General features: G+C 36.3%; 1 protein-coding gene across 4 annotated transcripts in view; it reads left to right on the top strand.

Annotated features, from left to right (window-relative positions):
- Positions 1-14,556, top strand: part of RB1 (retinoblastoma 1) — a 191,125-nt gene that overhangs the window by 55,279 nt on the left and 121,290 nt on the right. For all 4 annotated transcript variants that reach the window (XM_006762735.2, XM_015563260.1, XM_015563259.1 and 1 more), the window contains 4 exons: positions 3,467-3,577; positions 5,895-6,037; positions 7,948-8,025; positions 11,574-11,683. In XM_006762735.2, the coding sequence (XP_006762798.1) occupies positions 3,467-3,577; positions 5,895-6,037; positions 7,948-8,025; positions 11,574-11,683 (442 nt within the window). The remainder of the gene's footprint in view (positions 1-3,466; positions 3,578-5,894; positions 6,038-7,947; positions 8,026-11,573; positions 11,684-14,556) is intronic.

The raw sequence follows: 14,556 nt of genomic DNA, 5'->3' as shown, positions 1-14,556 counted from the left end.
AGTTTTTCTTTGCTTGCTTATGCTTTTTGTTTCATATCTAAGAAACCATTGCCTAATCCAAGGTCATACCTATGTTTTTAGTTCTTACATTTAGATCTAATCCATCTTTTTAAAAATATTTTTATGGATTTCAGAGAGAGGAGAGGGAGAGAGAGATTGAAACATCAGTGATGAGAGAGAATCATTGATTGGCTGCCTCCTGCATTTCCCCCACTTGGGAGCGAGCCTGCCACCCAGGCATGTGTCCTTGACCAGAATTGAACCCGGGACCCCTCCGTCTGCAGGCTGACACTCTATCCATTGAGCCAAACTGGATAGGGCTGCTACGTGTCTTTGATGTTCTGAGAGTTTTGTTAGAATAAAAAATAAAACAATACTTCTAGTGGAAGTTATATCCTGTTCCCATAACAGAATTTTGTTGGGATTCAAATTGTTTCCCAATCTGGAATCTTTGTTTGTCAGAAAGTTAGCTATAGTTGTTTACTTTCCTCCATTTTACCCTTTTCTCATCAACAATTTCTACTTTCTCCAAGTAAGAAGAGAAAATAAATGATACTTTTGATGTCAGTATATCTCAAATTTGCTATTGGTGCTAACACTTAACCAGTATATTTGTTTGTTTTATTTTATTAGATACTAGAGGCCTGGTGCATGACATTCAGCAGGCTGGTCCCCTCAGCCGGGCCTGTGCCCTCTCGCAGTCCGGGACCCCAGAGGGGTCCTTAGCGCTGCCACGGAGGCAGGAGAGGCTCCCGCCACCGCCGCTGCGCTCACCAGCCATGAGCCTGGCTTCTGGCTCCTACTTTGTCATGATGACTGGTTGTTCTGCTGTTCGGTCGATTTGCATATTAGCCTTTTATTATATAGGACTACAGGCCTGTTGCACAAAGAGATTTGTGCAATAGGCCTTCCTTCCCCTGGCTGCCGGCAGCTGTTGTCCTCTGGCACCCAGGACCCAGGCCTTCGTTCTAGCCGCAGCAGAGAAGCCAAGCCTCTTCAGTCTTCAGTCGTCTTCATTCTTCAGTCTTCAGTCGTTTTCAGTCTTCAGTCTTTGCTGGAGCCAGAGCCTTCAGTCTTCACTCCGTGCCTGCATATGCAAATTAACTGCCATCTTTGTTGGGTTAATTTGCATGCTCATCCTGATTGGCTGGTGGGCATAGCAGAGTGACACCAATTTGCATGTTTCTCTTTTATTAGTGTAGATTGGAAGAGAGAGATTCTTTTTATTTGACTTCACTCTACTATTTTTAACTAGAATTCCTTCATATCATTCTTTACCTCTATGGTATTTTTTAATAACTTCTTAAGTATATTATTACAGACATATTTTTCTACCATTCCTATGCACCTAGCAAAACCTACCTGATGCAAAGTTGCTTATTTCTCATAGTTTCTACTCCATCAGTATTAGTTGGGATTATTTTTTTTAAAATATATTTTTATTGATTTCAGAGAGGGAGAGAGAGAAAGAGAGAGATAGAAATATCAATGATCAGAGAGAATTATTGATTGGCTGCCTTCTTTATGCCTCGTATTGGGATCAAACCCCAACCTGGGAATTGAATCATGACCTCCTGAATCATTGGTCAGTGTTCAAACCAGTGAGCCACACTGGCTGGGCTTTGTTGGGGTTATTAATGGTTTAGCAGTCTCATAACAAAAAAATAGAAAGTGAGTTGAACTTCCCTTTTAAAAATAATGTACAACATAGAGCCATAATCAAATATGTTACAGCTATATTTTATCATGACTTGTATATTTTATATAGCTGTACTATTTTTTCCTCAGGTACTTATTATATGCATTTATGTTTTCACAGTTCTGTATTTATATAGCTATTGTATTAACTTTCAGGATTTTGTGCTAAATAATTTATAGATGACCTTACAATTATATACTAATTTTGTTTTTAATGACTTTTGTTATATTTTGGGTAGGGTTTAAAAATGAAAATATATGAGGATTCATAAATAATAGAATTAAAGATTAGCATATATCATACTTCAAAATTATATTTAAAATATATTCTATAGCTCTTACCAAAACTGGAAGTTTAAAAAAGCAAAAGACCAAAGTAATTTATACATAAGGAATGAATTATAATAATTATATCTAAACTTAAAATTCCCATTCTAAACTTTTACTTTATTTATAATTTCATAACTTTATATTTTTATATATATCAAATCTGACTTAGTTTTTATAAAAAATAATCTTTAACATGCCTCTAGTGACTATTGAATAAATGATTATGTGGATACATCCATATTGACAATTTCCCTGACTTAAGTGTCTCAATCTTGCCCTAGCCAGTGTGGCTCAGTTGGTTAGGGTGTTTTCTTGTGCACTAGAAGGTTGTGGGTTTGATTCCTGGTCAGGGCATATACCTAGGTTGTGGGTTTGATCCTTCTTCTGGGCCGGAGGCAACTGATCAATGTATCTCTCTCACATCAGTGTTTCTCTCTCTCTCTAAAATCAATTCTCCTATATAATAAAGAGGCACTATGCAAATGACCATCACTCCAGCACACAAGATGGCCGCCCCCATGTGGCCACAAGATGGCTTGCAGGGGAGGGCAGTTGGGGGCAACCAGGCTTGCAGGGGAGGGAAGTTGGGGGCGACTGGGCCAGCAGGGGAGGACAGTTGGGGGCAACCAGGCCTGCAGGGCAGGGCAGTTGGGGGTGACTGGGCCAGTAGGGGAGGGCCGTTTTGGGGGGAACAGGCCTGCTAGGGAGGGAAGTTGGGGGTGACCAGGCTGGCAGGGGAGGGCAGTTAGGGGTGACTAGGCCTTTAGGAGAGGGCAGTTGGGGGTGCCAGGCCTGCAGGGGAGGGCCGTAGGGGGCGACGAGGCTGGCAGGGAAGGGCAGTGGAGGCAACCAGGCAGATACCAGGCCTGCAGAAGAGGGCAGTTGGGGGGGACCAGGCCTGCAGGGGAGGATAGTTGGGGGCGACTGGGCCTGCAGGGGAGGGCAGTTGGGGCAACCAGGCCTGCAGGGGAGGGCAGTTAGGGGGGACTGGGCTGGCAGGGAAGGGCAGTTGGGGGCGACTGGGCCGGCAGGGAAGGGCAGTTGGGGGCAACCGGGCCAGCAGGGGAGGGCAGTTGGGGGCGTTCAGGCCAGCAGGGGAGGGCAGTTGGGGGCGACTGGGCCATCAGGGGAAGGCAGTTCGGGGCAATTGGGCTGGCAGGGGAGCAGTTAGGTTTCGATCAGTCTGGCAGGGGAGTGGTTGGGGGTGATCAGTCTGGCAGGCAGAAGTGGTTAGGGGCAATCAGGCAGGCAGGCAGGCAGGTTAGTGGTAGGGAGCCAGCAATCCCTCGAGGGGTCCCAGGTTGGAGAGGATGTAGACTGGGCTGAGGGACACCCCCCCACAACTGTGCACGAATTTCGTGCACCAGGCCTCTAGTAATAAAATAAAGGATCTCAATCTCTAACTTTACTTTAAAATGTGAATCTTTTTTATATTCAGGGGAAATATTACAGATGGAAGATGACCTGGTGATCTCATTTCAATTAATGCTATGTGTCCTTGACTATTTTATCAAACTCTCACCTCCTGCATTGCTCCAAGAACCGTATAGTAAGTATTTTAAATATTTTGTGCTCCTCCTACTTCATCATTCAACAGTTGTTTGTTAATATCTGATACATCCAAAAAGTGGTTTTAGACCCTAGGCTATCTTAATTAATAAATCAGACATAGACTGTGTTCTCAAGTAGTGTAAGATATAGCAGGAGGGATAAGATAAGTAAGCAAGTAATTAGAGTATATGGTAGAAAGTGGTCTGGGCCAAAATATAACAAATACTATGGAAGTTTAGAAGATGAGAAAGTTTTCCCAGCTGGGGAAGAGCAAGGAGGGCCATATTAAGGAGGTGGCATTTGAACTGAGTGAAAATAGTAGTTAAGATTTGAATGTTTTGGTAAGTTGGGGGAGGGCATTCCCAATAAAGAGCAAATCAAGAGGCATTTCTACAGGAACAGATTAAATTTTTATTATTGAATGCTGTAATGATTATGCAACCTTTTTTTTGTATATGAAGTGTGTTGATCTATTTCAGTGGGTGATGAGATGGGAAATGTATTTAAATAAAAGTAACTGTTGCTAAATTTATTAGATATCATTAAGCAAAGATGAGTATATTGTCATAGAATGGAATTGCTTCCTCTGGTGGCATCATGAGTAGGATTTCAAAATTATTATACTACACAAACGTGTAAAATTAACTAAGGCTGACCTGATTCTTTGGCTCCTAAAATAATGAAAATATTAATAATAGTAAAATAATGTAGGACAGATCAAAATATGGAAGTCTCAAAGTGTCTTTGAGTGGCTGAAAAACTGAAGCCTTATTAATCTATGTGAACAATAACTTCATGGGAAAATGAAGTCTGAAGCAGAATTTTGAAAATTTGTTGAACATGGTTTGACAAAAAAGGCAGTCATTTAGCAGAAACCATGTGTAAAACAGAGAGAGAGAAAAAATAGAAAACAATAAATATATTTTAAATTTTTCTTTACAAAAATTTCTTTATATGCATTTTCCTAAATATTTTCAATGTTATAATATTAATAACTTCATGTAGGATATTACTTTAGGTTGACAGGCTTTTTTTTTGGTATTATTTCAATACACATTTAATTCTCTAAGTGATGTGTTAAAGAGAAGCCAGGATGAGTTATTGAATTGACTGAGTATGATACACTTTAATTATCTTTTTATTATGGAGAATATCAAATGAATACAAAAGTAGAGAGTAATATAATAAGCCTCCACTTATTTATTATCTACCTTTACTGTCCAGTTCTACCAGCTATTTTATTTTGAAGCACATCTCTACATACAATTCATCCTTATAAATTTTAGTATCTCTAGAAGATAAAGACTTTTAAAAAGCATAACAACAGTATCATTATATCACACCTAAAAATCAATTAATAGTGATCTCTTAATACCATCAAATATTTAGTAAGTATTCACATTTTCATTTGTCTTCTAAAAGTAATTTAAAAAATTTTACAGGTTGACTAAGAATCTACATGAGATCTATACTTTGCGATTGATTGATATGCTTTTAAGACTTTAAAAAAGTTCCTCCTTTATCTATCTTCCTCTCTTTTTTTCCCTCTTGCAATTTGCATATTAAATCCTGTTGAGTTTCCCATGTTTAATTTTTTACGATTGCATCCTGTGGTTTGGTGTAACATGTTCCTCTCACCTCTTGATTTCTTGTAAATTGTTGGTTGGGCCTTGAGGCAGTTAATACTTTTTATACATAGTCATCTGGAATCTCTGGAATAGCTGAATCCAAATTCAGTTTAAATTGGAAATGCTCAAAATAATCCAGGGAATTTTTAAAAAATCTACATATAAAGATTTTAAGAAATCACAGTTTAGTATCACATTATAATATGTATATACTTATCTTTTGAAAACGTCATAATTTACTATGGTATTTGCTAAAATTTTAAAAATTTATTCATTTTATACTCTATCTCACAATTGAATCCATAAATACTTATTATTTTTAAGATACTTTAAAAGACAGAAAACATTTTTTCCCCTTGCAGACTGAGTAGGATAATTTAGAATTACTTTATAAGTTGGCTATTTCCCCTTGTCTTCCTAATATTTAGCTTTCAGTATTTTAGTTTGTTTTTGAACTAATTGGGGGCAGAAGAGGATAGGAGCATGGCAAAAACTATTTTTAGTACATAATTTATAATAGATATACAATAAATAGATAAAACTGTTAGCCTTTAAAGGAAGCCTAATAATTAAAAGTAGCATAATGTTATCAGATTATTTCTGACCTTCCTAGTTATATTTAAAATATTTCATTATTTTATACAGTGGAATTTGCAATTGTTCTGATCTAATTTACCATTTTTACAGAAACAGCTGTAATACCTATTAATGGTTCACCTCGAACACCAAGGCGAGGTCAGAACAGGAGTGCACGGATAGCAAAACAACTAGAAAATGATACAAGAATTATTGAAGTTCTCTGTAAAGAACATGAATGTAATATAGATGAGGTAATTTGACTTCATGATTTTTTAAAAATAGTTAAAGTAGATTTAGATATAAGTTCTTTCTAACAGTATATACTTCCTTTGTAATGAACTTGCTTTTTGTAATTAGTGCTAATCCTTTTGCAATAGCAAAATGTTTAGCAAAAATTTAATTTTCATATTCAGCTACTTTGATTTTAAAGAGTAGCTCCCTCACTCTGGAATCACAGAAATGTGAATCATTAAGGCAGTAATTTTCAAATGTGTTTATTCTTTGATTCCCCTGTGATTATTGGTATTCCTAATGTTTTAAAATACCCTGCTAAGAAAGCCCTAGTGTTTTTGGTTTAGTGATAAATGATACCAGCATTAAATTTCTGTTCAGTCTTCTATAATTACTATCTTTCTAAATATTACATCGGATGTTAATGGCTGGTAGAGAATACACATAAACACCCAGGAATTGCTTATCTTGTTCATAGAATCTGGAATGTTGGAATTGGAAGGACTCTTATAAATAATATACTCTGCCTCCTTTTTGTAATGAGTAAACAAGCTTCTAGACTAGAGACTATCTGGGTTTTTAGCACTGTGGCTTTTGTTAATTTCAATAAGTAATAGCTATAGACATATAGATACAGATATATCAACTTATGTACATAGATATGTGTAGTATATATACTTTTTGAGAATCACAAATTATCCTTGCTAATAAGCTAACAAATGTGGTTGACATATGTATATATTTTTTTACTCCAGTCTACTGCTCAGTCTGTTTTCTAATTCCTAGTTGTTAATTCTCTGAATTTCAGAACTACTTGTAAAATTTCATTTTTAAAATCAGGAGTAAATAATTTTTTTTTACTTTTTTAATTCTTTGTTATAATTTAGAATCATTAAAGTAATGCTTTTTAGAGTATAGGTAATTAAAATCTTTGGTAATAATTGACATTAATTAGTTGACACTTGGTTATTTACACAGAATTTATTGGTTAGTTATATTTACGGTTATGTAATTATTCGTGAACTACCCACCTTTTAAATATTCTAGTTAAGTGGGAATTAATTAGAAAACAAAGCTAGTATGTTTAACAGAAGCTTAATTATTACAACTTATTTGTGAAGTAGAAGACAGGAACTGATATTAAATCATTTCCAGCTTAGTAAATGTAGACTTCAAAGTTGTAAAAGGAAGTTAAATGAAAGAAAATAAGTTGTTTAAAATTCCACAACACATTGCAAGTGTAGAATAGTCCAGAATATAACTTTAGGTTTTTCTGAGTACTGTCTTTATTTTCCATATTAAAAGCAGGAGGCTTTTGCATGAATTTGCCTAATTCCACAAAACAGTTTATTTTGGTTTTGAATTCAGTTATTGGGTATTATTTTTGTGTGTGAAATTATTTTGTTACAAAAGCAGGTTATTTCCCCCAATTTATGCTAAAATAATTGACTTAATATTCCCTAACCTGGGTATTAGATGGCGTGTGTGAAGTGGACTAAACTATACTTTGGGGACAAATCAGAGGCAGTGCAGAAGTAAAAAGAGCCTTGGCTTTGCTGTTAGGCAGATTAGGTTTAAATTCCAGCTCTGCCACTTTTTAGCTATGTAACTTTGGTCAGGTTGATTAAATTTTTTGAGCCTTCCAATCTTTTCATCATTTGTTCAATGTGGAATACTGACATTGGTTTCAATGGCTTTTCTTCTTATAAATCCCATTTCATTAAAAACTCTAACTCCACCTCCATTTTAGGACCTGAAACCTGCCTCATATAATTTTAAAGGTAAATAATTAAATTAATTATACATAAGTGTCACACTAGGTTGAATGTAAATTATTGATCAAAATGTCAGTTAACGCTTTCATTCTAGTTATAGTGATGGAGATTAATTTTTAAAAATTTTAATGGTCATGTACCTCTGTCTTTTTCAGGTGAAAAATGTTTATTTCAAAAATTTTATACCTTTTATGAATTCTCTTGGAATTGTAGCTTCAAATGGACTTCCAGAGGTAATTTGAAAGAAAACTTAATAAAATGTTAATGTGTTTTGGAACTTTGGGGAAGGGGGAATAGTTGTCTCAATTTCTTAAGATCACTTTACTGTATATTAAATACTTCTTGCTCAGGAAAAGGAAGCTAAGAATTGTGATGAACCAACTTTACATAGAAACAAGAAAACCTTTTCAACATGTACTCAAATGTATAAATAAGCAGTATTTTGTAATTTAAACTAGAAATTGATTCATACTAAAATGTTTCAGAAATTTAAGTGTAGATTTTGGAATTTCAAAATTTCATTAATCCTAATATATAAAAACCCAGGGTCCATAATGACTGAAGGCTCAACCGACCGGAAGTCAGTCCTGCAGTCAGTGCTGGGTTGCTGTGGCGACACAGCACTGACTGCTGCTGCTGTGGGTGCAGTGACCCAGCACTAACTACTGAGGGGGCTGCAGATCATGCCTGGAGAGAGGCCCGAAGAGAGAGGCAGAGTCTGATCCAGAGCCTCCGTGGCAGCTATTGATCAGCTGTTGCCTCTCTTTCTCTCTGGGCTTCGCCACCAGCCGCGTCTCTGTTTCTCTCTGGGCTTCCACGGGGGCTGCTGATCAGCCCTGCTTCTCTGATCAGGCCCGGAGATAGGCCCGGAGACGCTGACTGGCATAGAAACTGACCAGTCAGAACCAAATCTGGGTCAAGTGTGAGGAGCCAATGGCTGCCTAGAAGGCGGAGCTTTTGACATTGACTGGCATAGAAACCAACCAATCAGAACCTAATCTGAGTGAGCTATGAAGGCAGAACCTAAGGTGGGGCTGAGGAGGGGTTTTAAAGTCAACAGCTGTTTGGTATAGGGTGTAAGCAAACTACTGAATATAGAGTTCAAAACCACACTTTTAAGGTTTTTCAAGAATTTTCTAGAAGCTGCCGATAAACTTAATGAGATCTACAAGAAATCTAATGAGACCCTCGAGGTTGTGATAAAGGACCAACTAGAAATTAAGCATACACTGACTGAAATAAACCTATCCTATATAATCTATCTATACCAATAAAAGGGTAGTATGCTAACTAGACCAGGTAGACTGGTTATCTTCCAGATGTCTGACTTCCTTCTGGACAAAGCCATGGTAGTGGGGACTGAGGCAGAGAGGGCAGTTGGGGGCGAGATCAGGCTGGCAGGGGAGGGCAGTTGGGCGTGAGATCAGACCTGCAGGGGAGGGCATTGGGGGCGAGATCAGGCCGGCAGGGGAGGGCAGTTAGGGGTGATCAGGCAGGCAGAGGCAGTTAGGGGCAATCAGGCAGGCAGGCAGGTGAGTGGTTTGGAGCCAGTGGTCCCAGATTGTGAGAGGGATGTCTGACTTTCAGTTTAGGCCTGATCCCTGTGGGAACCCCTGCCCCCATGCATAAATTGCATGCACCAGGCCACTAGTCTGTAATAATAAAAGTGTAATATGCTAATTAGACCAGACGTCCTTCCTTCCGGACAAAGCAGCAGTGGGCGGGGGCCGAGGCAGAGGTCCCTCCCCCCCAATGCCGTGGCAGCAGTGGGCAGGGGCTGGGGCCAAGGCCCTTGCATGAATGTTGTGCATCCGGCCTCTAGTATTTAAATATAGTGCTCGCCTGGGCAGCACATATACTAAATATAACTAAACATACAATCACATTTGACTCTAATTTGTTTCACTGCACATCTTTGTGCATAGGATCCATAATTTCATTAATTTTATTGGCATTACTGTATTGCAGAGCATCTCTTTTGAGTATTTTTAAAAACTACTTAACTGACAATAAATTCAGTTTAAATGACTGTGATTATATTGCAGAAATGTTTTACCTTAATGGTGTGCCATCCATCCATCCATCCATCTGTTTTTTTTGCACATTTTGCCTCAAATGTTTTGCTCTTCAATGAGAACAGAACTGAGAACTTATGTGGTAAGGTAAAATATGTGGAGAAAAAGGTGCTTCAGATAAAGGATGAAGAACAAACACTCAGTGATAAAGCAGTATTTTAAAAGCAGCTAGCATTAGTCACTAAGACCAAAAGATGTGAAATCAGCTAGACTGCTGATTCTGTGACCTGAATTTTTGGTTAGTCCTTGAAATCATTCATTCATTCATTCAACACTATTTATTGAGTGCTTAGTATGTGCCAAGCATTGTACTAGATATCATTGATACAGAGATTTAACTTGTAGTTGCTGTCATTAAGGTGCTAGTGGGACATAGACAAATAAAAAGAACATTACAGGAGACTGTAAGAGTCTGATAGAACTATATACAGTGTGTTATAATATTCTGGAGGAGGACAACCTAATCCAAAGTGGGGCAGATAGGATTTGCAGAAAATTGTTTGGAGTGATGTCATTTCTGAGCTGAGTAAGCTTTATGAAGGAAAAATGGCATTTCCAAGGGTTGGGAGTTATAGATTCAAAGGCACAGCGATATGTGATAGTTTGGTCTGTTTAGTGAACTCCACCTTGTTAAGGTTGGGTTACAGGGCAGAAGAGAGGCAAAAAGGGGCCAAATGTTATATTACTGAGACTTGTTAATAAAAATATATGCTGTTCACACCCCCCAAAAAATGTTGGACACTTGTAGTAATTTTTCTACAAGAAAGGATTATAATATTAATAGAAATCTCAAGATAAATTTGACATTTTCCCCAGTATTTTGTATATAGTACTCATAGCTGTCAATCAATAAATGATTGATAATTAGTGCTTCACTAAGCTGGTGCAGTAACACTTATTAAACTTAAACATTAATGATTGTTCTACCTAAAAAATTTATGCAGACAAAAAGTTTATACTTAACTGGATTTCTTCTTCCACTCCTTTTGGAATGAAACTTTAGTACCCTCAGGTTGGAAACACTTTTGCCTTAAAAGTCACACAGAAGGCATGCCAAATAGTTGTCTATCGCACATTGATTTTTAAATTATGATTCAAAATTATGAAGCAGAACTGATAAAAGAATTGCAGATTCTAGCAATTGAAAAAGTGTTTAAGAGTGGGAATAAATCATGCAAATGTGTTAATTGGTCTAATTAATTGAGCTAATACTCTTGCTTAACATACTTAACTGAAGAAAGTTGGAGTGAATTAAAAGATTTAGAAAAGATGGGAAGAATATATAGTCAAGAGGATTTGTTACAGTATTTTGAAAAATACTTTATTTTATATTGATAAGCGTAGTAGAAGATTAAAAGTGAAAAATGTATGGGATGTTTGGAGGATCTTGGCAGTTAAATGTTTATAATAATACTTATTTTTATCTTACAGTTCCATCTCAGTACTGATTTGGGCATTGATGAATCTTGTCTACATAAAATTCTAATGAATGGGGTGCATGCATAAAATGTGCTTAAAATTAGACTCAAAAATTTGCAGTTTCCTTTACTTCACTTGCTCATATGCCTCATTTATATTGTATGTGAACTCAGTGTGTTCTAAAATTAAGTGTATATTGTACAAATTTTTTAAATTAAATCTTACTTCTGTGTATTGAGAGATGTAATGACATGAAAGGATAATCATCAGTATTGTTTTCTTTTGAGGTGGAAAGTCTCTCTAAACAGTATGAAGAAATTTACCTTAAAAACAAAGGTCTAGATGCAAGATTGTTTCTGGATCATGATAAAACTCTGCAGGCTGATCCTATAGACAGGTATTGTACATGGTATATTTTTGTTGATATGCTTTGCTATAGGTCAGTTTTGATAGAGGTAGGTTAAACAGGTTTTTATTTAACTTGATCTTTAAATAACATAATGATTACTTCAGATGTCTTTCTATAATACTTAAGCATATAATTTATTAACAAATGGAGATTTCTTATGATACAGTATCTTAGGTTTACATAGATTTTAAACCTATTTTTATTTAAACAAGTGAAAAATATTTTTTCTATTGTCTATGTGAACATTAATTTGCCTCCTGTTATGCACAGGTTTGTGTTGATTTTTAATATCTTTTAAAAGTAATTTTTCTCCAATCAAGTCAAGGCAGAGAATAAATCTTTCAGTATTTCCTTCATGCTTTCTGGAATGTAGTTGTTTTCACTTTTCCTCACTGAGTCTTAATTTCCCCATCTGTACAATGCAAGCATTTACTGTAGAGTCACATATATACTTTGTACTATATGTACATGTATATTAATGAAAGTACTTTGTAAATAGTAAAGTGATAGAAAAATGCTAGCTACTTGATTCCCAGTTCAACTTATGGAGTTGAATATTTTTCATAAAACTAGGATAGGATAAATTTGTATACATAAGAAAGGAATCAAACATAAGTTAGAGAAGAGGAAAATGAAGATGCTGAACAGCCAACTGAATATATGATTTTGTTTTTCTAAACTAAAAAAAGTTCACCCATTCCCTTCCATTCCCTCTGGTTTGTTCTCTGTATCTAAAAGTTTAAATTTAAAAAGAAAATACAACATATAAGAGAAATCATACTGTATTTATTTTTCTCTTTCTGGCATTTCACTTAACGTAATGTTTTTAAGGTTGTAATGGCAAGATTTCGTTCTTTTTAATGGCTGAACACTTCATTGTAATTTACATATACACACACACACACACACACACACATATATATATATATATAATCTTACAGTTTCTTTTCTTTTTTAAAAATATATTTTATTGATTTTTTTACAGAGGGGAAGGGAGAGGGATAGAGAGTTAGAAACATCAAAGAGAGAGAAACAACATCGATCAGCTGCCTCCTGCACACCCTCTACTGGGGATGTGCCCGCAACCAAGGTACATGCCCTTGATAGGAATCGAACCTGGGACCCTTCAGTCTGCAGGCCCTGCCACTCTATCCACTGAGCCAAACCGGTTAGGGCATTACACTTTCTTTATCATTCATTCATCCATCAATGGACATTTATGTTTCTATATTTTAACTATTATAAATAATGCTTCAATGAACATTGGGGTGCAGGTATCACTTCAAGTTAGTGTTTTTGTATAAATTTCCAGCAGTGGAATTACTGGATCATGTAGTAGCTCAATTTTTAATTTTTTGAGGAACTTCCATATTATTATTCATAATGGCTGCACCAATTTACATTCGCACCAACAGTGCACAAATGTTCTCTTTTCTCCACATCCTTGCCAACACTGGTTATTTAATGTCTTTTTGGTAATAGTCATTCTAACTGGTGTGAGATTATATTTAATTGTGGTCTTGATTTGCATTTCCCTGAAGACTAATAATGTTGAGCATCATTTCATGTACCTGTTGGCCATCTGTATGTCTTTGGGAAAATGTCTGTTCAGATCTGTTCATTTTTAAATTTGTGTTTTTGAAATTGAGTTCTTTATATATTTTTAATATTAACCCTTTATGAGATATGATTTGCAAATATTTTCTCTTATTGAGTAAATTGCCTTTTTTATTTTGTTGATGGTTTCATATGCTGTGCAGAGCTTTTTAGTTCATTGTATTTTTACTTGTTTATTTTTGCTTTTGTTGTCTTTGCTTTTGGTGTCAGATTAAAAATATCTCCACTACTGATGTCAAAGAGCTTCTAAACACCTCTGCTTTTTTTCAAGGAGTTTTATGGTTTTTTGTCTTATATTCATGTTTTTAATCCATTTTGTGTTAATTTTTTAGTATGATGTAAGATAGTTGTCAAGTTTTATTCGTTTGTATTTAGGTGTCCCGTTCTGTCAGCACCACCAAGGATATTTTTTCCATTGATTTTCAGAGAGAGTGGAAGGGAGGGAGGTGGGTGGTAAGAGAGAGGAAGGAAGGGAAGTGGGAGGAAGGGAGAGAGATACATCTATGTGAGAGAGACACACCGATTGGTTGCCTCCTGCATGCACCCTGACCCACAACCCAGGAATTGAGCATGCAACCCTTAACCCAGAATCGAGTGCAACCCTTCAGTCCAACATTCTAGCCACTGAGCAACATGGGCTAGGGCTCAGCATCACCTGTTGAAGAGACTGTCCTTTCCTTATTCTAAATTCTTGGCTTCTTATCATGAATTAATTGACAATATATATGTGGGTTTATTTCTGGGGTCTCTATTCTGTTCCCTTGATCACACGTATATTTTTCTGCCAATGTCATGCTATTTTGATTACGCTACCTCTGTAATTGAAAAAGTAGTTTGAAATCAGGAAGTGTTATGGCTCCAGCTTTGTTCTTTGTTTTTTTCAAGATTGCTTTGGCTATTTGGGTTCTTTTGTGGTTCCATACAAATTTTAGGATCATTTGTTATGTTTTTATGGAAAATGCCATTGGAATTTTGATAGGGATTGCATTGAATCTATAGATTGCTTTGGGTAGTATTGAGATTTTAATATTAATTCTTTCGATCCATGAGCATTGTATAGCTTTCCATTTACTCTTGTCTTCCTCAATGTTTTTAAATCAATGTCTTATACTTTCAGTGTATAGTACTTTCATTCCCTTGGTTAAATTTATTCCTAGGAATTTTATTCTTTTTTTTTTTTAAAGGAAGGGAGAGGGACAGAGAGCCAGAAACATCAATGAGAGCGAAACATTGATTCAGCTGCC

Source organism: Myotis davidii, unplaced genomic scaffold, assembly GCF_000327345.1.
Source record: "Myotis davidii unplaced genomic scaffold, ASM32734v1 scaffold679, whole genome shotgun sequence".
Classification (NCBI taxonomy): Eukaryota; Metazoa; Chordata; class Mammalia; order Chiroptera; family Vespertilionidae; genus Myotis; species Myotis davidii.
The sequence above is the reverse complement of the archived record's forward strand: the minus strand, read 5'-3'. Positions and strand labels throughout refer to the sequence as shown.